This window comes from Molossus molossus, unplaced genomic scaffold (genome assembly GCF_014108415.1).
Source record: "Molossus molossus isolate mMolMol1 unplaced genomic scaffold, mMolMol1.p scaffold_m16_p_10, whole genome shotgun sequence".
NCBI classification, from domain to species: Eukaryota; Metazoa; Chordata; class Mammalia; order Chiroptera; family Molossidae; genus Molossus; species Molossus molossus.
The window spans coordinates 49,497,470-49,515,971 of record NW_023425345.1 but is presented as its reverse complement, the minus strand read 5'-3'; the positions used below and the strand labels follow the sequence as shown (position 1 = coordinate 49,515,971).

The 18,502-nt window shown below is 37.5% G+C and overlaps 1 protein-coding gene across 3 annotated transcripts in view; it reads left to right on the top strand.

The window, feature by feature from the left end:
* Positions 1-18,502, top strand: part of SENP1 (SUMO specific peptidase 1) — a 61,962-nt gene that overhangs the window by 28,489 nt on the left and 14,971 nt on the right. For all 3 annotated transcript variants that reach the window (XM_036252334.1, XM_036252335.1, XM_036252332.1), the window contains 7 exons: positions 314-417; positions 497-780; positions 3,023-3,077; positions 14,372-14,410; positions 15,232-15,316; positions 15,547-15,702; positions 17,745-17,876. In XM_036252334.1, coding sequence (XP_036108227.1) covers positions 314-417; positions 497-780; positions 3,023-3,077; positions 14,372-14,410; positions 15,232-15,316; positions 15,547-15,702; positions 17,745-17,876 — 855 coding nt within the window. The remainder of the gene's footprint in view (positions 1-313; positions 418-496; positions 781-3,022; positions 3,078-14,371; positions 14,411-15,231; positions 15,317-15,546; positions 15,703-17,744; positions 17,877-18,502) is intronic.

The following is an 18,502-nucleotide window of genomic DNA, read 5'->3' as shown; positions in this document are numbered from 1 at the left end:
ATTAGAGGTACTCAAATGTTTTATTTCTGGGACTCTATCAATTGACTCAGAAATGGATTTTTGGTTTCTTATCCTACAGCTTTTCTGCACTATTATTTACATATATGCCCCATAATTTTCCAAAATATATCTGGTATTTATTTCACTAAACTCCTCTTATATATACTTTATAATTTTCTAATGAACCGTAATTCTTAATCATCTTGAGGACTCTGCCTGAGCTTTGGCAGGGCTTCTGGGAATCTAGCTGCTGCTTTTGGAAACACGTGCCTTGTTAGATGTGTTTAAGATTTTTTCTTTTTTTCTTTTATAGACAGTTCAAGAAGAAGAAAGAGAGATTTACAGACAGCTGCTACAGATGGTCACAGGGAAACAGTTTTCTGTAGCCAAACCCACCACACATTTTCCTTTACACCTGTGAGTCATGAAACATATTTCAAATGAATTTAATTCTACATGTGTTATATGATATTGAAATATATTCTTCTTTTGCTAGATCTCGTTGTCTTAGTTCCAGTAGGAATACTTTGCAAGACCCACTGTTTAAAAATGGAAACTCTTATGCAGCTCAGATTATTGGTTCTGATACTTCATCATCTGGATCTGCCAGCATTTCGACTACCCAGGAACAACCGTCTCAGAGTGGATATTCCTTATCATCTTATACTCCAGATATTTTATTTCGATCCAAAGATTCTGATCCTCTCCATCAGCTCCAACATCACCACTCTCTTCCACATCAGCCAGATAACTTATCAGCTTCAGATACACAATCCAAAGGTAAAAATGATATTGTATACCATATTTTCAATGTAATTTAATTATATTTCCTAATAGCCATTTTATTGGAACTGTGTGAATTCTAACACAAGGTTGTAATGCACAAGTAACTTCAATAACATATAGATACCATAAGTACATATAATTGACTTAGCCATACTACCAGTAAACCTATAAGTAACGTTTTTTTTCTTACATGGAGATGTGCAAATGATTTTATCTAGTATGTATGTATGTATGTATGTATGTATTTATTTATCCTCACCCGAGGACATTTTCCCATTTTTTTGTTCAGGTAGAGTGGGAGGGAGAGAGAGGAACAGAGAGAGAGAGAGAAACATCGATGTGAAAGGAACACATCGAGTGGCTGCCACCCGCACGACCGACCAGGGCCGGGGACAAACTGCAACCGAGGTACGTGCCCTTAGCAGGAACCGAACCCGGGTCTCTCAGGACCGCAGGCCGACGCTCTAACCGCTGAGCCAAACCGGCCAGGGCTATATAGTATTTAAAACATTAACTTCCTAGGCAGAATCTAGAGTCAAGTATGTTAAGCCTAGTGACTTCTGTACTTACTCTGTTTCTAGTACTTTACAATGAAGATAAAGTACAGTTGATTCTTGAACAACATGCGGTTTAGGGGGCACTGATGCCCCCATCCTATGCAGTCAAAAATCCACATATATAACTTTTAACTTTCCCCAAATTTAACTGCTAATAGCTTATTTTTGACCAGGAGCCTAATATAAGTAGTTGATAAATACATATTTTGCATGTTATATGTATTATATACAGTATTCTTACAATATAGTAAGCTAGAGAAAACATGTTATTAAGAAAATCTTAAGGAAGAGAAAATACATTTACAGTATTCATTGAAAAATCCCCATAAAGTGGACCTGCGCAGTTCAAACCCATGTTGTTGAAGTATCATCTGTACTCTGATGTTCTGGGAGTTTTAGAACATCAATTAAGTATTGAAATAAAAATTCTTAATCAGGTAATACTTACAAAATCCTGTGTAATGGATTTATACACTTTAGAAGGGTCGTCATCGAGTTTTGGAAACAAAAAGTTTTCTACTTAACTTTCAGCTAATGAAAATATTCTGTTCCTTAGCATTCCAGTTAATTAAGGTTTTGCTATGATAATTTTTTTTTTGCTTAGTTTCCCCTCCTTTAGGTTTGTGTTATGTGTGTATTTATGGCATATACTTAGGTATATAACTTACAACAAGTTTTAGGTTAAGTGGTTAGACATTAGGGATCTTTTGATAGATCCATCTCTAAGCCTCCCCTTCCTCCGATCATTTGATTTAAAAAAAAAAAAATCTATTCCTTACTTTCTTAAAATTATCACTGGAGGATTAAAACTGTTTGTGGTATCATTATATAACTACACATATTTATGAAAACGTGTATTAAATTTGTGAGGTGATTTACTGAGAACTGTAATTTTTTTTAAAAAAGCCTTTAACCTCAGAAACATACATTATATGGCAGATGCTTAGATACAACTAAACTGGGATAGATGTACTAACTACATTGACCGTTCAGTTACTTTCCTTGTACTATTTAATAAATATTCGAAATAAGAGTTTAATCATAGTGCTTTAGAAGGACATGATTCTTGCCTTTATCAACACAGAAAATAAATAGAATGATAAAATTTGTACTTTTTTACTTTGCTACTTCTTTTATAGCTGTTTCTTTCTGCTTTCCCTTCCCTTCCACTCTCTTTCTCCTTCCCCTCCCCTTTGTTCTTTCACCTTATTCAGTCTCATGGTAGTTCATGCTAAAGACTTTTGAGGTATCTACGCATGCTTGCTCCCCAGGAACAGAAAGAAGAACCACAGGGAACAAGTACAGCCCAGCAGTAGAGGCTGAAGCTATGTATACTTGTATTTCACAGTGACTGCTTTATTCGTGGAGTAGTTTCTTCACTTAGCTCTATTCTTGGCTCAGTGAAAATGGACCTGCTTCTCTGTCTTCCACTTTTTTTTGTCTTTATGGTGTTGTTGTTTTTATGAAAATAGAATGTAACAAAGTATGGGAACTTAAAACACAGACATCTGGAATGTATAACTGTGGAGGTTTTTTTTTGGGGGGGTACGTGCCCCTAGCGGGAACCGAACCCGGGACTCTGTGGTCCGCAGGCCAATGTTCCAACTGCTGAGCCGAACCGGCCAGGGCTAACTGTGGAGTTTTATTAGTAATGATATATTCTTGTGTTTCTTGTTTAGGATCAGACTCTGTGATTTTACTCAAAGTGCAAGATTCCCAGACTCCAGCTCCCAGGTAAACTTTGGGAAAAGGACATTATTAACATATCCCCCCCCCCCCTTTAATTACAGTTTCTTTATTATGAGTTACGTAATATAAAACTAAAACTGCCTCAGTTTAGACCTGTCATGTGTTGTTTGAATTATTTGAATGACTTTCTAAGTGGTCTTTCTTTCTCCAGTTTCCATTTTGTTCTTCATTCCATCGTCCACCGTGTTTTCTAATCCATTTTTTGCATTGTTCTTTAGTCCGTCTTTCACTCTGCAACCAGAGTGAAATGAACAGTTGTTCATTTATTAAACTTCCCCAAGGGTGGCTTATTAGATAATCAAACCCGAACTTAGTATGGTATACAAAGCACTTTCTTCATAAACCTTGCTTCCAATCCTACATTCTTTCCTTTAACAAGTACTTATTAGTAGCCTACTCAACTCTGTGCCAATTGCTGGTACGGACATTGGGGATAACAGCAGTGAACAGAATGAAATCTCTTCACTCAGGCAGTTTACATTTATAGTATTGTTCTAAGTTGATACAGTTTCCTTTGCTCTTTACCCTTTAGCTGTTAGAGAATTTGATTCATCCAAGTCTAGAGTATTTCCAGGAATGTGGCAGGGGTGGAGTGAACTGGAGGTTAGGGTGGATGACTTGAAATGTACATACTTGTATTTAATTAAAGAGTGTACAGCTCAACTGGCTGGTATGGCTCAGTGGCTTGAGCATCACCCCATGGACAAGAGAGGTCCCAGTTCGATTCCTGGTCAAGGCCCATGCCTGGGTTGTAGGCTCGATCCCTAGTAAGGGGCGTGCAGGAGACAGCTGATCAATGTGTCTCTCTCACATCAGTGTTTCTATCTTTCTCTCTTCCTTATTGTCTTAAAAAAAAAATCAAGAAAAACATTAAAAAATTAAAAAAAGAAGAGTGTGCAGTTCTAGTTAGTAGTCTGCAAATATTGAATGTGAATAATCAGATAAGATAACTTGCTAGTATAAAGAAACAAATAAATTTTATTTTGGTGGTACATTATAGTCAAATTCAGATAAAATTTTAAAATTTAGCATAGCCAGAGTAACCATTTGATAGCTATGTATAAATCTGATTTAGAGATGTACAAGCATAAATTGTAGAATGCCAGAACAAGTTCATCTAGGATGCTTTTTCTCTAATATAAATAATGCAGTGTGCTGCAAATATTCATATACACTTAACTGAACATAATTAAGATATTGGAATATATTTTGAAAATAATTAAGTAGTTAAGAGTATCTGCAATACTGATACAAAGTGATAGTTATATGGTGATTATATTATATGCAGTTTACCCAATATTTTTGCTTTAAAGTACACTAATAAAATTCACATTAATAAGAAAATAAGTAACTTGTATTCTAGTTTTAAGGGGCATAAGGGGGAGGAGTGGGGGACAAATAGTGAACAAATAAACATATATACCTGGTGGTGATAAGTGCTGTGAAATAAAATAATAAAACAGGGTAATATGTAGACGAGGGTGGGGGTACACTGTTTATCTAGGATAGTCATGGCAAATCTTTGATAAAGGGACAGCTGAGAGACATGATGGAGGTGAGAGGAGGAGCCATATGGAAATATGGGACTCTTTCATATATTTATTATATCATACTAAAAATGATACGTACTTTCTTCCTTCACATTCAGTATTCTTTCTGCTGGTATGTCCTCCTTACTTCAACCTGTCTATATGGCAGCAGTTGCTTTCTTATCTCTTAAGCTCAATTCAGATGTGATCTTCTATATGAAGCTTGATTCCTCAGGGAGGTTTTAAATACTTCTTCCTCTGTATCCACTAAGTTACCACTTAGATTACTATGTCTTTGCCATTTATGGCCGTAGCAATTTAATTGCTAGAGTGGTAATAGTATATCAGTTTTCCATTGAGAAGATTAAAGATAATGAAATGGTTTTTTTTTTTCATCTCAGTTCCCCTACTTCTTTGCAGCTCCCCTCTATGTTCTAAACTTAGATTTTTTTTTTATCCTCATCCGAGGACATTTTTTCATTTTTTGTACAGACAGAGTGGGAGGGAGAGAGAGGAAGAGAGAGAGAGAGAGGGAAACATCGATGTGAAAGGGACACATCGAGTGGCTGCCACCCGCACGACCAACCAGGGCCGGGGACAAACTGCAACCGAGGTACGTGCCCTTAGCGGGAACCGAACCCCGGTCTCTCGGGACCGCAGGCGGACGCTCTAACCACTTAGATATTTTTTAAAAATTCTTTGTTATAATTTCTCAAGGAGACTTTACAGTTTGGATTCTTTTTTTTTTTTTTTTGAGTCACACCTGGGTTCTGATCTTGCCTTTTCCAGGCTTCATGTTATTTTGGACAAGTTACTCTTCTGAATTTTAGTTTCCTTGTCAATAAAATGCTAGTGTTAATACCTTACTCTTGAATTGTTGTGAAGATTAACAGATAAAGCACTTATAAAACTTTTCCACATATACTACACAAAAGTAGGTATTCTTTCTAGGGAAAAAGTTGATCTATAAATACTGCTTTCAGTTCTGTAATGGTTCTTCACTAAGTCTGCCTTTCCTTTATGGAGGATTTCTCCTAGTGATAACTGAAGAATGAAATGGAAGGAGAAATGCTGTTTTGGGTAAAACTGATTGGATAATGCTGTTTATGGAAATTGGAGGTTACTCTCACAGGCTTGGTTCATTGGCTCTTCATTCTTTCTTTCTTTTTTTTCTTTTGAGTTCCAAAATAGCGATTATTATTAGGCTTGTTTCTTGTTGTTATTATTATTTTAATTAATTAATTTATTTATTTTTGTTACAGATGTTTCTCCTTTTCCCCTCAGACACCCTCCTCCCTATCCTGCCCCCCAGCCCCACACCACAAGCATTGTTGTCTACGCTTACATATGTAACCATTGGTTATGCTTGCATGCATATAAGTTCTGTGGTTTATTCCCTCCCCGCTCCCCTCCTCTGAAGTTTGTCAGTCTGAACCGTACTCCTTTCTATATCTCTGGGTCTGTTTTGTTCATCAGCTTTTTTTGTTCATTATTTTCCACAAATAAGTGAGATCAGTCATGTGATACTTGTCTTTCTCTGATTGGCTTATTTTACTTGGCATAATACTCTCCAGGTTGGCTCTTTATTCTTAATCTCCTATCAGCAATGAAGATTTGCCATTATTTCCGAGAATATGCCACGCCATTTCATGCCTCTCTGCTATTGTACATTCTGTTCCTTCTGCCTGGATTTCCTTTTTCTCATTGTCCACTTGTTAAACTCTTATTTTGCTTTTTAAAATCTGACTCAGGGGTTATTTTTTTCTCTGACTTCTTTAAGTATCATTAGTCTTTCCTTCAAGCACTTCTATCCCTGTACCTAGTTACTAATACCTTTGCATTTATCACCCAGGGCCAATCATAGTGCCTGACACATGATATGTATGGATGCTTAGCAAATAAATGTTTGTTGAATAAATGAATTTCCTAGAAAGCCTGCAGTACTATCTTGAGTAGCTAAAGTACTCATCATCTTTGTTTTGGTTAAATGCTTTGGTTTATTAAAAGGCACTTTACAATAATAGAGAACACAGTCTTTGGAATTCATAGTTTCTAATCCTGCTTCTTACAAGACAAATTATCCTTCTGGACCTCAATTTTCTTTTCTGTATAGTATGAGTAATAATTCCTTATTGTCTGTTAATTGAGGTTTAATTAACATATGAGGATTATCGTGAGACATATGTAATACACCTAGAGTAGAGTTTTACGCATAGAGCACCAGGTAGATGTTCAGTAAATAGTTGTAGTTATTATTACTGTATGCTTCAATTATATGAGACACAATGTAAAATCTCTTTGAAAAGCAAAGAGATTTTCCTGAAAAGACGATGATGGGCAGGACCGGAGCAAGGCTGAAAGTGTGAGTGGACGTCCATTGCTGTGGATTAGGGAGTACCCTACTATCTGGTAAGTGGATTGTCAGGTTGCTTCTCCCTGCGTGGCCAGAAGGCCCCGCCATTTTGGAGGATCCGCTGGTCTTCTCTGAGAGGAGGCAGCAGGGAGCAGCTAGGGCCCAGCGACCTGAGTCCACCTTTGCACCTTGCACCATTGGACCAGTGAAACCTACTGTGTCAGTGCAGATTAGGACACAGTAGCGGTGCTTTCAAGGTACCTGCTTGTGGAAGCAGCAGCCAGCCGGGAGCCATCCTCCACAGCTGCAGCAGCAGAAGCAGCTTGGGAGCAGAGCAACACCTTCAATAGCAGCAGCCTGATCAGAGCCAAGCACCACCCCCAGCAGCAGTAGCGCCAGCTTGGGAGCCTATCACCTTCCCCCACAGCAACAGTGACTGGGCAGGAGTGGAGCCCCACCTCTAACAGCAACTGAGGCTTGGGAGCCAAGATATATCCCCAGCAACAGAGGTTTGGGAGTAGACATCCATCCCCAGGCAGCAGCAGCGCAGATCGGCAGCTGAGACCCATCTCAGCAGCATCAGCAGAGGCTGATCAGGTGTGGTACCCAAGCCTAAGCAGCAGCAAGGCTTGGGCAGCCAAGACCCACTCCTGACAACTGCAGCAGTGGTGAAGCAGTGGAGCCCCTCCCCCAGCAGCAGCAAAGTCCTAGAAGCTGAGTATCCTCAGCCCCCAACAGCAGCAGAGGATTGGGAAATGAGAGCACCCCCTGGCAACAGCAGCAGCACAAACTGGGTGCTGACACTCGTCCCCAGCAGCATCGGCAGCGACTGATCAGGAGCTGAGCCCCACCAGGCAGCAACGGACCCATGCACCCCAGCAGCACACCAGCTGGACCCACGCACGCCATTTGCTCCTATCATAACAGATCAATACCAGCTGCCAGTTGTCAATCCTCCAGGACCCACAGCAGGTAGGAGGCGCCACGCATCAAAACAGTCTGGAAGGCACAACAGCCTTATTTGATGATACACACCAACCTGCCTACACATCCCAACATCCCTCACTGGGTCTGGAACTACCAGACTGCTAAAATGGTGAGACAAAGAAACACCACCCAAATGAAAGAAAAGGAGGAATCACCAGAAAAGGAACTACATGAAATGGAAGCAAGCAATTTGTCAGATAAAGAATTTAAAGCAATTATTTTAAGGGTGCTCAAACAATTTAGTGAGAACTATAAACAACTTAATGAGAATTATAAAGAGCTCAGTGGGAATTACATCAGCCTAAAAAAAGAGGTAGAAGCTATGAATGAAAATCAAGTGGAAATAAAGAATGACATAGCTGATATGAAAAATACCTTAGAGGGATTCAGTAGTAGATTAGAAGAAGCTGAAGATTGAATTAGCAAGTTAGAAGACAAGGTAGAAAAAAACACCCAACTAGAGCAGCAAATGGGAAGAAAAATTAAAAAGCAGGAGGAGAGTTTAATGGAGCTTTGGGACAGTACAAAACATAACAACATTCATGTCATAGGTGTACAAGAAGGAGAAGAATTGGTGAAAGGAATAGACAACCTGTTTGAAGAAATGACAGAAAACTTCTCTAATTTGGTGAAGGAAAAAGTCATACAAGTCCAGGAAACACAGAGAGTCCCAAGTAAGATGAAGCCAAAAAGACCCACAGCTAGACACATCATAATTAAGATGGGAAACATTAAAGACAAAAAAAGAATCTTAAAGGAAGCAAGAGAGAGACAGAAAGTTACCTACAAGGGAGCTCCCATTACACTCAGCTGATTTCTCAATAGAAACACTGTAGGCCAGAAGGGAGTGACATGAAGTATACAAAGTAATGAAAGGCAAGGGTCTGAATCCAAGGCTACTCTATCCAGCAAGGCTATCATTCAAAATTGAAGGTGAAATAAAGAGCTTCACAGACAAAAAAAAAAAGCTAAAAGAATTTACTGCCACCAAACCAGCACTGCAAGAAATGCTGAAGGGACTGTTGTAAGAAGAAGAATAAATAGAGAGAGAGAAAGAACACAGGCATAAAATTAAAATGGGAACTAATAAGTATCTGTCAATAATAACCTTAAATGTAAATAGCTTAAATGCTCCAATCAAAAGACATAGGGTAGCTGATTGGATAATAAAACATGACCCATACATATGCTGTCTACAAGAAACCCACCTCACAACAAAAGACTCACACAGGATGAAAGTGAAGGAATGGAAAAAAATTGTCCAGGCAAATGGAAATTTAAAAATAGCTGGTGTAGCAATATTCATATCTGATAAGATAGACTTCAAAACAAGGGCCATAATACTAGACAAAGAAGGTTACTATATAATATTAAAGGAATCAATCCAACAAGAGGATATAACACCGGTAAACATATATGTACTGAATATAGGAGCACCAAAATATATTAAAAAAACTTCTGGAGGACTTCAAGGGAGAGAGCAATAGCAGTACAATCATACAATGGAGTAAAGACAGCCTCTTAAATAAATGGTGTTGGGAAAATTGGACAGCTACATGCAGAAAAATGAAACTAGACCACCAACTTACACCGTACACAAGAATAAAGTAAAAATGGATAAAAGACTTAAATGTGACTCGTGAATCTATAAAAATCCTAGAAGAAAATGTAGGCAGCAAAATTTCAGACATCAACGAAGCAAAATTTTTACCGATACAACGCCTAAGGCAAGAGAAACAAAGGGAAAAAAAATTAAAACATGGGACTACATCAAACCAAAAAACTTCTGCATAGCAAAAGAAACAAACATCAGAATGGAAAGGGAGCCCCCTATATGGGAGAGCATAATTGCCAACAGTACATCAGATAAGGGGATAATCTCCAAAATATATATAGTAATTCGTACAACTCAACAAAAGGAAGACAAAGAACCCAATTAAAACATGGGCAGAGGAACCCTGGCCAGTTTGGCTCAGCGGTTGAATGTCGGCCTGCGGACCAGAGAGTCCTAGGTTCGGTTCCTGCTAGGACATGTACCACAAAAGAAAAAAAAAATGAGCAGAGGAGCTAAATAGACACCTCTCCAAACAGGAGGTACAAATGGCTAAGAGACATATGAAAAAATGCTCAACATCACTAGTCATCAGAGAGATGCAAATTAAAACAACTATGAGTTATCACCTCACACCCGCCAGAATGGTCATCATCAACAAATCATCAAACAAGTGCTGGCGAGAGTGTGGAGAAAAGGGGAATTTAGTACACTGCTGGTGGGAATGAAGACTGGTGCGGCCACTATGGAAAACACTATGGTATTTTCTAAAAAAACTAATCATTGAACTGCCATTTGACCTAGTGATCCCATTTCTAGGAATATATCCTAAGAAGCTTGAAACACCAATCAGAACACCTATGTTCATAGTGGCACTATTTCAATTGTTAAGATCTGGAAATAGCCCAAGTGTCCATCAATAGATGAGTGGATAAAGAAGCTGTGGAACATATACACCATGGAATACTATGCAGCTGTAAGAAAAAAAGATCTCTTATCATTTGAGACAACATGGAGGGGCCTGGAAAGTATTATGCTAAGCAAAATAAGCCAGTCAGAGAAAGACAAGTATCATTTGATCTCACTTATTTGTGGAATATAATGAACAAAATAAGCTGATGAACAAAATAGACCCAGAGACTTAGAAGTAGGGTTCAGACTGACAAACCTCAGAGGTGGGAGAGGGGAAGGGAAGAGATAAACCAAAGAACTTAATGCATATAAGTATAACCAATGACATAGACAACAATGCTGTGTATGTGTGTGAGAGGTGATGGAAATGGGAAGAGGGTGTCTGGGGGAAAAAGGAGAAACATCTGTAACAAAAATAAATTAATTAAAAAAAGAAAAGAGATTTTGCTTTCCTAAGCCAGGAGATCGCTTCTCCTGAAGAGAAGTGCATGTCTTACATTATTCACTTATTAAATAAATATTGAGTGCCTGCTATGTGCCAGGCACTATTCTTGGTGCAGAGGATACAGTAGTAAATTCAGAAGACAAATTTTGTTCTCATCAAGTTTATATTCTAACATGGGAAGTAGACAAATTTAAATAGCATGACCCAATACTGTGCAATTCTGGGTGATTCTTGTCAACTTTTTATATTGTACAATAAAATGTATTCTCATACACTAGTATGATACACTAAGTGGCCCCTCACTGCTACCAAAGATCTCTGTGGCTTTCTGTGATGGTTGTTATGTCAGTTGTACACTGCACCAAGGGAATAGGCCACCTCCTCTTATGTTCTCCCTTTATTAACCTCACTGATGGTGGGAAGGCAGTAGAATAGCATTTTCATTGCTAAACCCCAGCCTAAGGATGATTAGGAATACTAATTCTCAAGATTTAGGCTAAGGAGCAAGGCATACCCTCTGAGCCCTTGTTCTTGTCTTCACTAGGACAGATCACAGAGATTTAAGAACTGAAAGGGACTCTAATCTCCAGAGTTTACAAATCCTAAAACTAAGTCTCATGAAAATGACTTGCTCAAAATTACAAAATCTAATCAGGGACAGCTCCAGGAGTTCCAGGCCTCTTAACTCCCAATTTGATGCTCTGTATACTTGTTCTACGTATCTAAAAGTTTTCTTTGGGAAAGAGTTTACTCTTCCATTTGTTTCTGTGAGAGATCCTTCCATTAGGGCTTGGCAAGGAGATGAAGGTTGAGAAGAGCAAGAGGCCCTAGGACATGCCATTAACATGCCTGCAACTCTGCTAAGCATTATTCACGTAGGTTGTCAGTAAGAGTGTCACTGAATAGAATTGCTCTCAAATCTTTGAAATAGAGTTGGGTTGTTGATTCTTTGTTTTGGTTCATTCATTAACTCATTAGCTGTTTGATATGAACTCTTGTGTGGGTGGGGATTTATAGTATCTACTTCAATTTGGTTGATAAAAAAAAAAATATATATATATATATATATATATACATATACATATATATATATATATGTAGTTGTTCCAAATATACTTTATTTTTTTTATCCTCACCCGAGGACATTTTTCCATTTTTTTGTACAGATAGAGTGGGAGGGAGAGAGAGGAAGAGAGAGAGAGGGAAACATCGATGTGGAAGGGACACATCGAGTGGCTGCCACCCGCACGACCAACCAGGGCCGGGGACAAACTGCAACCGAGGTACATGCCCTTAGCGGGAACCGGACCGCAGGCGGACGCTCCAACCGCTGAGCCAAACCAGCCAGGGCCAAATATACTTTAAAAAAAAAGTCATGCTGCTTTTTTCCTCCAATTATGGTCACCATTCAATAATATATTAGTTTTAAGTGTACAGCATAGTGGTTAGACATTTATATAATGTAGGAAGTGATTCTCCCCGTAAGTCTAGTACCTCCTTGACACCATACATAGTTATTACAATATTATTGACTATGTTTCCTATGCTATACTTTACATCCTATGTCTGCTTTGTAATTGCCAATTTGTAGTTTTTAATCTCTTCACCTTTTCACCATCCTTCTATCCCCGCAACCTGGCAACCATCAGTTTGTTTTCTGTGTATGAGTTTGTTTCTGTTGTATTCATTGGTTGGTTAAATATGTTTTGATTCAAGTAGACTGACAAGAATAAATCTAAGAACCTATAAGATTTGGCTAAATCATTAAATCTGTCAATCTGAACCATTTGGGAAGAGTAATATTCTAACTTAAATGTCTGTATCTAGACAAGTGATGTACTCTTTCACATAATGCTGGTCTCACATAATGCAAGTAAGGAGCTGTGCTAAACTAATTTCTCTGCTGAACTCTGGGTCATCTTTTATAGTACAGGTGTAGAAGAAAACAGAAAAGTAAGAAACAATCACATGACGATTGCATTCAGAAAGGTTTCTTGACTGGAGTGTATCCAAATACAAGAACAGTTTTGCTGAAATCAGTAGGATGCAACACAAGAAGGTAGCTTTGCAGAATATCTACTAATGCAAAACTGAGAGCTGGACCAAGAACATGAGTCATAAAGAGTTTCTCAGACATGAGGAGATACCTGTTCTATTGGATCTGACCTCATCTGTTTAGGAATCCCTCTTCTGATGTCCAGAGGCAGGACACATTTGTCAGGGATGTTACTGCTATGTTCTTGCTTAGAAGAGTTGCTTTTAATGAAAACAGACCTGAATATCATATTGGTGCTCCTGCATGAAAGTGGGCACATAACGCAATCTCCTGTCTGCAAATTCAGAAAACTCAACCCTATTCATTATTTGTTTTGGTTCATTCATTGACTCATTAGCTGTTTGATATGGACTGTTGTGTGGGTGGGGATTTACAGTATCTACTTCAGTTTGGTTGGAAAAGAAAAAAAATTATATATATATATATGGTTGTTCTAAATATACTTTTTAAAAAAATGTCAAGCTGCTGCTTGTATGAGCTCACAGCAGTTCATAAAAGGTAACTTAAGTTTTCAGGAATTTTGAGAGCTAGTTATTAAACACAGGCACTATTTCAAAATTAAATTATATAAACTTAAAATTATATAAATTATGTTGCAAACAGAGGTAATAAGTATTCAAAAGCCATCATTTTCTACTCATTTTACTGTTATTGTTATCTCTGTTCTCAGAGTTATTGACATGTATCATATCTGTATGGTGGAAATACTATAGAATGATGTACTTGCTACTGTGCATCTCTTCCCAACTGTACATTCAGTGATGTCATGTTGGTAGGGTGAAGTGGGCCATTTGGTAGGGTGGGAACATTTACATCATGGAAAATTCTCACATCACAAATCAGGGCTTGACTTATTATTTTGTTGATGAACTAATTTTAAGAAAGTGATAGTGTTGTCATTGCTAATTAAAAGTGTGTCATGTCTGCAGTGATTACATTGTGAATAGCACAAAAGATTGAAGATAAATTCTTCCAATATTCAAAAACTATTATCTGATTTAACAAAGAAGCTGTTCACATTATTATTGGCAAATGACTGAAGTGAAGTTATGACATGTGTCCTTGTTTCTTTCATCTTACTTGTTAACATAAATGAAACTATCAACCACCATGCATGTTTAACCTATACTCTTTTGTCAGTTGCCACCACAAGGTTGCTATGGATATAGACGTTTGACAAATTAAGGAATGCATTCTGTAAGAATCAATTGTAATGCAATTAATAAAGAGTATTTTATTATATAAAGAAAAACTAATATGTATGCAAATGACTCATTTGTATTTCTTTAATTCCCAATTACAATTTTATGTAATGTAAGTCCTTGTATTTATTTCATACTTGTAAAGCATTCTTGCAAATTATTTAACTGATTGGTTTTCTTGTTGACAATAATTTGAATTTTCTCATAAGCCTCTTATTCACATTTTTCTTTTCCCACCCATAGCCCTACTTTTTTCCAGGCAGAGTTGTGGATCAAAGAATTGTAAGTTATTATTTTTGGTATCACTTTTTCTTCTCCATCACTTCCTAATTTTAGTTAGAAGAAATCAATTAGACATTCATCCTACCTATGTTTAGTTGGTAAAAACTCCCTATTTATAAAACAACTTTTAAGTTATTGGATTTTTAAATTGTATTGGTGTCAGGACATTTCTATGCTCAAGTTTATTAAGTTTATAATTGTTGAAACTAACTTGAATTGGAAAAAATATTTCAAAATTAGTAATTATGTAGAAAGGAAAATAAATGCCCTTATTTTCACATTGATAAAACTAATTTGTTAACTAATTTCTATTCCTGGAGTTTGCAAAATTACTAAAAGCTTTTAGTCTCCAGTTTTAAGAACTTATATTAAGTTATCCAAACCCCTGGCCTTGGTTTTTTTTTTTTAATTTATTTTTTTTAAGAAAAAAATCTGTATTTTTCCTTTGGCTTAGAAATACAATATTTGAATTAAAACTTTAGTGATATTCGGTATTATTTTCTCCTTTGGGATTCAGTCTCATTTTTGAATTTCCAAAATAAAGCTTAATTTTCTCCATAAAGAACTACAAATATCCACAAAAGTTATCTGTTCACATTTGGCAACAAACTAATAATTTTTATTATTTCAATAAAAACAGGAAAATTTTATTAACAGCATGTGGTTTTACTCTGTTTTAAAATACAAGTATAGTGATAAGTTAGTGTAATGATTTTAGACTTTGTATATGAGTTTTATATTCAGTGCTCAGTGCACATCAACAATGGGCTGATGTTAAGAGTGTGTTCTGCATTTGTGTCACATTCCTTTTCTCTTCCTAGAACTAGTGTTTATGATTCTCGAGCACGGGAAAGATGGCGCCAGATTGAAGAGCAAAAAGCACTGGCATTACAGCTTCAAAACCAGGTAAAAAAATTGGGATAAGATTATATAGAAATAGCATATCCAAATTGAAACTAATTTGGAAGGTTACCTGTGTTTGGAGTCAAAGCTGTTGTCATTGCAAGATAGTGTGGTACCATAGCAATTTATGATAAGTGGTAAATGTTCTTGGTCTGTCCAGCTACTACTGCTTAGTTTACACAGAGAAAGCATATTTCTTTATCCCACTTATTCTGAAGTTCTGTTGATTTCAGAGATTGCAGGAACAGGAACATTCAGTACATGATTCAGTAGAACTGCATCTTCGTGTACCTCTTGAAAAGGAGATCCCTGTCACAGTCGCCCAAGAAACAGAAAAAAAAGATCGTAAATTAACTGACAGTGAAGATGAATTTCCTGAAATCACAGAGGTAAATTACATAATATAAATTCCTGCACTAGCAAGTGTTGTGTTTAGAAAGAATGCTTTGGATGAGAGGGAAGAGGAATTGGGGGACTGGTATAAAAGGTGAAGGTATTAGGAAGTACAAATTGGTGGTTACAAAATAGTCATGAGGCCCTGGATGGTTTGGCTTAGCAGTTAGAGTGTTGGCCTGTGGACCAAAGGGTCGTGGATTCGATTTCTGGTCATGGGCACATACCGGGTTTCAGGTTCACTCTCCAGGCCTGGTAAGGGTCGTGTGGGAGGCAAGCGATGTTTCTCTCTCTCTTTCTCCCCCTTCCCTTCCACTCCATTTAAAAAACAAAACAAGCCCTGGCCGGTTTGGCTCAGTGGTTAGAGCGTCGGCCTGTAGTCCAGAGAGACCCGGGTTCGGTTTCCACTAAGGGCATGTACCTTGGTTGCAGTTTGTCCCCGGCCCTGGTTGGGTCGTGAGGGTGGCAACCACTCGATGTGTCCCTTTCACGTTGATGTTTCTCTCTCTCTCCCGCCCACTCTATCTGAACAAAATACCGAAAAATGTCCTCAGGTGAGGATAATAAATAAATAAATAAATAAATAAATAAATAAAAACAAAACGATACAAAACCAAAAGAACAAAGTAGTCATGGGAAGTAAAGTGCAGCATAGGGAATGTAGTCAAGAATATTGTAATAACTGTGTATGGTGCTAGGTGGAGACTGGAAATATCAGGGGTAACACTTTGTAAAGTATATGATTGTTCAACCACTGAACTGTACACCTAAAATTGATACAAAATAATATTAAATATAAACTGTAATTGAAAAATAAAATATTTTTAAAATGAGAAATTATATTGCATACTCCAGCTTTAATTTGTACAGCCCAATCTTGGCTTTGTTTTTAAATGACTATTGAACATTGAGGAAAGAATTATGGGTGGCTTTTAGCAATTTCACTGAAAAGGCATTTAATAAATTTGTGTTTCATTTCATGTGCAGTAAGCTGAGGCTTACTATTTTTATAAGTAATAAAATTTGGAAAATACATGAAGTCTGTACATTTTAAAGTAATCAGTTTCTTAATCCAGTCTTCTGTTTGGAAAACTCACATAGCTGGTGAATATAGCACATGTATTATAGTGTGTTGGATTCCATGTTTTACATGAAAAAAGTACAGCCCGGCCAGTGTGGCTCAGTGGTTGAGCATTGACCTCTGTACCAAGAGGTCACCAGTGCGATTCCTGGTCAGGGCACATGCCCAGGTTGTGGGCCCGATCCCCAGTGGGGGGCATGCAGGAGGTGGTCAGTGTTCTCTCTCATTAATATTTCTATCTCTCCATCGTCCTTCCTCTCTCTCAAAATCAGTAAAGAAAAAATATTTATTAAAAAAAGAACAATAGCCCTGGCCGGTTTGGCTCAGCGGTTGGAGCGTCGGCCTGCGGTCCGGAGAGACCCGGGTTCGGTTCCCGCTAAGGGCACGTGCCTTGGTTGCAGTTTGTCCCCAGCCCTGGTTGGGTCATGTGGGTGGCAACCACTCGATGTGTCGCTTTCACATCGATGTTTCTCTCTCTCTCTCTCCCTCTCACTCTATCTGAACAAAATATCGAAGAATGTCCTCGGGTGAGGAAAAAAAAAAAAAGAACAATAACAACAACAAAAATCCAGAAAAATATATCTAAAAGAGATTACCTTTAAAGAAATAAAATAAAATAGACTACCTTTACTTAGCTCTTTCTACCTTTTGGGAAACATTCTATTTCTCAGGAAATGGTTTGGATCAAAAATATAATTAGGTCTTCTCACAGACTTAGAAATTTGATAGCAGGAATAATGTGAAACGGTCTGAACTGTTGTGCTGAAAAAGAGAAGGGGAGGACAAGGTGGCATAGAAGGAAGTAATCAGGGAGATTACTACTGGAAGGAATAGAAACCAAAATGCTAGAAGTATACAGTTGATTAATGATAGTCTGGATATTGTGTGGGCTTGGTGAGAAATCTGGTGTGTCTGAAGCCATGTATGCTTAATCTCTGATACCTTTTGCATCTCTAGGAAATGGAGAAAGAAATAAAGAATGTATTTCGTAATGGGAACCAGGATGAAGTCCTGAGTGAAGCATTCCGCTTGACCATTACACGCAAAGATATTCAAACTCTAAATCATCTGAACTGGCTCAATGATGAGGTAATCTTGCACTCATTTTTATATTCAAATAGTAAGTGAACATTAAGTGAAAATTAAATCAAGGAACTATCTCAGTGTTTCTCCAAGTGTGGTCCTTGGATGAACTGGATCAGAATTAGCTGTCATAGGCTTCTCAGTTCTCCTAAATAAGTATGAAGCTGTGTGGTAGAGATACACATTTAAAAAAACATCTCAGGTGATTTTTATATACTTTTAAGTCTGAGAACTGCAGATTTACCTTTTTATGTATGGACAATTTGGACACTGGGGAGAAGACATTCACTCATTAGTATTGTTGCTGTCTTTAAGGCACCTATTCATGCAGCTTATATCTTCAGAGAAAATACTTAATAGTTGACCATGTTGTAGCACGAAGGAGTATTTTCCATTTAGGAATCCATTTCTACTTCCCCTTGTATCTCTAGTTATTCTTGATCACTTAGGTTATTAGTTATAAGCTTTCTAAAATAGCCTATTTTTAAAACTGACATTGAAAAAGTTCTATTATTAAATATTTGATATGTTGGATGAAAAAAATGTATGGCCCTCAGCTTTTGAGAGTTCTAATTATTTTAAGTAAATTGATTACACTACAGTCTTTAAACTGATCTGAACTGAAACATAGT